Raw genomic sequence first — 4,243 nt, 5'->3', positions numbered from 1 at the left:
TTATCAAAAGCTATGTGAAAGGAACCACCTTTCCTCCAACCTCTAAACAATCTTTAACACTGAAAATACCTAAACACAGCAGTAAAATGCCATTTCCTCTACTGATATCTTGTCCTATTAAAAGCAATGTATGTAAATATTTAATTTACTATTTTGCATTTCTCTAGATGAACTAGAAAATGGATATGTAATAATTTCTGCAGTTAAAGAAACAAGCTGAGGGACATGACCAGCTGCTGGAACCAAACAGTGGTGACCTATTTCCAATTTTTACCTTTCTCTAGCATTCCAGAGATTCAAGGCTCTCTCTTTTGCCTGATATTGCTCATGTACCTCAGTACTTTGGTGGGAAACATCCTCATCATTGTGATCACTATGGTAGATGCTGACCTTCAATCCCCCATGTATTTTTTCCTCAAGAACTTGTCCTTCCTGGAGGTCGGCTACACTACATCCACAATCCCCAAGATGCTTGTGAACTTCCTCACAAAAAGGAAGGGCATATCCTTTCTGGGCTGTGCCACACAGATGTATGCCTTCTCTGTCTTAGGAATCACAGAATGTTGTCTGCTGGCTGCCATGGCCTACGATCGCTACGTGGCCATATGCCATCCCCTGCGCTACACAACCATGATGAGCTGGAACATGTGCTTCCTGCTCTCAGCTGTATCTTGGCTTATTGGGGTCTTGGTGGCCTTAGGGCAGACAACTTTCATCTTTACCCTTCCATATTGTGGGCCCAACAGGATCAATCATTTCTTCTGTGACCTGCTGCCTCTGCTGAAGTTGGCTTGTACGGACACCTACAAGAATGAAATTGCCACCTACATAATAGCCCTCCTTTTCATCATGGTCCCCTTCTTACTCATAGTTGTGTCATACATCCAGATTCTCCACACCATCTTCAAGATGCCATCAGCTGGGGACAAGAGAAAAACGTTCTCTACCTGCTCTTCTCACCTGGTTGTGGTTACTCTGTTTTACGGATCTGGCATTGTGACCTACTTGAGACCCAAAGCTTTTTATTCAAGCAGCAGTAACAAACTGCTCTCTCTCTCTTACACGCTGATGTCTCCCATGATGAATCCCTTGATTTACAGCTTGAGGAATAAAGAGGTAAAACAAGCCTTGAAAAGACTGATAGCCAAAAATATAAATATGTAACATGTTTACGAATTACATTAAAATCAGTCCAGGACTAGTTTTGATATTGTGTGCATTACTGCAAGGACAATATGACTTGCCATCACTTACTTACCTAAAATTCATATCTACTTTTTAGTTCTGAGTCAATCCTCCAGATAATTTCATCTTTCTTTTTTTTTTTTTTTTAAAGAGGTATTTCTCAGATTATTTTCCATGTCATTTTAGGGTAGATTTGGCATACAGATCAAGTGAATTGCATGTTACTATATCCTTTATGTCCCGTCCATCCATACAGAAATAGTTCTGTACTTCGCAGAAACACACAATTTTGTCTGAATATTGTGTGAACTAAATAACAGTTCTGTGGAGCTTATCTAAAAATAATTACAGGGTGACAACAGAAAGAAATTATCAGAGAAGAGGACAATGCACATAATGAGAAGCACTCCACAAATATCCAAGACATTAGCCTTCTGTTGGATTCTGATGAAGATATTTCCCAGATGAGCTCTTCAGCTCTATTCTGTGAAGAAAGTTTGTTTGAAGGCCTGAAGGGGAAATGATTCCCTTTACTTCAAATATCTTGAAAGTAAGGAACTGTAGCTGGGCTGATACCCTTATTCTCTACTGGTATTGAATGGAGTGAAATAGGTGAAGTGAAAACACAGTTTATGTGTTGGAAACAGATTTCTGCTGTAGTAAGAGACAAACTGCCACTTGGACATCTCCCTTGCTTTATATTGTTTGTGTGTGAAGTCAAAACAATAAGCTTAGTCTTAGGCTTCAGCACTGAGACCAGATGAAAACAATGGCACAACAAAAGGTCGTGCAAATAAAAGGTTGATTGTGGGATGAAAGAAACTACTGGAGTGTAAAGGAAGTGGGTGGTCATAGAAAAGTTGGTTTGAGACCTGTCACTTTAAAAGGAAGGTTAAAACTTCATTTATTTGTCTTTTTTTACTCTGATTGTATATCCATCTGGAGGATTCATGAGATTTACCTCTTCACTTCTCCTAAGCTAAGACAGTGGGTGTGAAATTAGTCATTAAGATGGAAGAAGTGTAGGAGAGCATTTTGCACCAGGCATTGCTAGTTTGTTATGATCCCAATGAGACAGACACTGTGTTAAGTATCATTTTAAAAGCTGTTAATTGGAGCTAATGCTACAGAGGAGAGGATAGTATAGATAAAACTGCATCACTTCAGATACTGGGAACCCCAAGCTGTGAACCCAGGTCTCTGATCAACACGCAGCATGCCATATACATCTTGGAATCCATATCCATATGCATATGGAAGGGTTACTCCATTTTGGTCATTTCAGTTAGCACAAGATTTTTTAAAAAGAAAACAATTTTATCCATAATTTCTACTGTCAAACAGAAAGGGTGTTCACATGAGAACTTCTTGCTGCACTATTAGATAAGGACAAGGCTATGCACATGGTGTAAACGCTGATACCAAGTGGGAGCTGCCAGCAGGTTCCTCTGCTACAATAAGCTTCTGAGTTTATCCTGCAGCCAGAGGATTTGTGCAGATAACACAGACCTGATGACCAAGCTATATGTTGCAGGACAGCACAGACCTGGGCATCCTCGGGGTAGATGTTATGTGGATCACATGGTCCTCAATGTGCAGTGGTCTTACACTCCGCTTTCCCATCTGCAGATTCAACCTGTAGCAAAGCTGAGCACCTACCCCAGAGACAAACACACAGGGACACACATGGACATACACACAAGCACACAGGCATGCACAGGCAGATCCAGAGACACATTTACATGGTGGACGCTGATATGGCCAATCACACAGACTGCCATAGCCAAGGCTCTGTTGTCAAAAGCAGCCACATATAGGACCTACATCACACACAAGCACAGGCAGCAGTCTCCTCTTCCGCTGGGGCTGGCAGAGATTGGAGGTCACTAGTACAGACACACACATAACACTCTCTAGGTTCTCCAGGCCAAAATGAACTGTGGTAGGTTGACTTTGGCTGAAAGCCAGGTGCCCACAAACCTGCTCTATCACTCCCCAACCTCAGCTGGACAGGGGAATAAAATTAAAACAAAAGCTTCGTGGGTCAAGATAAGAGGAGAGATCACTTGTGTATTGCCATCATTGATAAGGGGAACTAACACTCAAGGGTTAATAGTAGAGCCATTGCTTGGCTTAAGCTGTATATCTATAACCTTAAGCCATTGCGTAAAGTGTTTAGGCAAAGAAAGGATGTGTTGAAATGATAAAGTGGTCACATTGGCCTCGCTAGAGATAAGGGAACAATTGGTATTCAAAGAAGGAACCCGGTTGTCTTGACAGAGCGATCATCTGGCTGAAACCAGTTCTGTGGCCTGGAGCAGCACATTAACATTAAAGGTGAAAGGTGCACAGCGAGGAAGACATACGGCCTTCATCCCTGAGACCCTGGCCCACGACCACCAGGAGGCACTGTGCATGCGCAGCTGGGAGGAGTTAAAGGCGGAGACTATGGAAATGATTTCTCGGAACTCATTGTAATAAAGACCGCCTTTTCGGGGAAAGGTTATGTATAGGCGCCCCTTGAATATGTAAGGATTGGTTGTATAAATCCTAAGCTAACTGCCGCGGTGGGTGCGCACGATTGTGGTGGGGTGATCCCCCGTGCTGCCCGGCGCTGAATAAACATACCTACTTTACAACCCCACAGGTTGTGGAGTCTGCTTTCCGCACGTCACATTGATGAGAAAGCATAAATATGATGAGCCTATACGAGAACTCTCTCATTAATTTGCATGCATTCTGATGTAATAGTAATTCCTTCAAACCCAAAGACAGCTCTTGCTATGCCAGTAGGACACCTGGGTTTATACAGAAGTGTACTCCATATTATCTAAAACTGGAGAGTTCAGAAGGGATGGCTGTGAGTCCAACTAATATATATACACCAGGCTTAGCAGCCAACTAGTGTGTAACTGTTGCGTCAAGAGGCAAGATAGTGTTGGCAGAAAATAAACCCCCTTGCCTTCTAACACTCCTCACCGAGGTGTGAGGCTAGGGGCCGCTAGGTTTAAATTCTGAGTGATGCCCAATTCACCACTATCAGTCCAGTCATGTTTAA

The 4,243-nt window shown here is 42.5% G+C and overlaps 1 protein-coding gene across 1 annotated transcript; it reads left to right on the top strand.

Annotated features, from left to right (window-relative positions):
• Positions 1-246: 246 nt before the first annotated feature.
• LOC141474600 (olfactory receptor 10A4-like) lies at positions 247-1,164 on the top strand. Its single transcript, XM_074162563.1, has one exon. It carries the CDS (start codon positions 328-330, stop codon positions 1,162-1,164), a length of 837 nt encoding a protein of 278 aa, XP_074018664.1. The 5' UTR covers positions 247-327.
• The last annotated feature ends 3,079 nt before the right edge of the window (positions 1,165-4,243 follow it).

This window comes from Numenius arquata, chromosome 23, assembly GCF_964106895.1.
Source record: "Numenius arquata chromosome 23, bNumArq3.hap1.1, whole genome shotgun sequence".
Lineage (NCBI taxonomy): Eukaryota > Metazoa > Chordata > Aves > Charadriiformes > Scolopacidae > Numenius > Numenius arquata.
Note: the sequence above shows the minus strand (reverse complement) of the source record. Positions and strands in the feature narration are given on the sequence as shown.

Bases quoted from the DNA above. Each gene is read 5' to 3' on its own strand.
- LOC141474600 (XM_074162563.1), top strand. From the start codon at position 328: ATGTACCTCAGTACTTTGGTGGGAAACATCCTCATCATTGTGATCACT.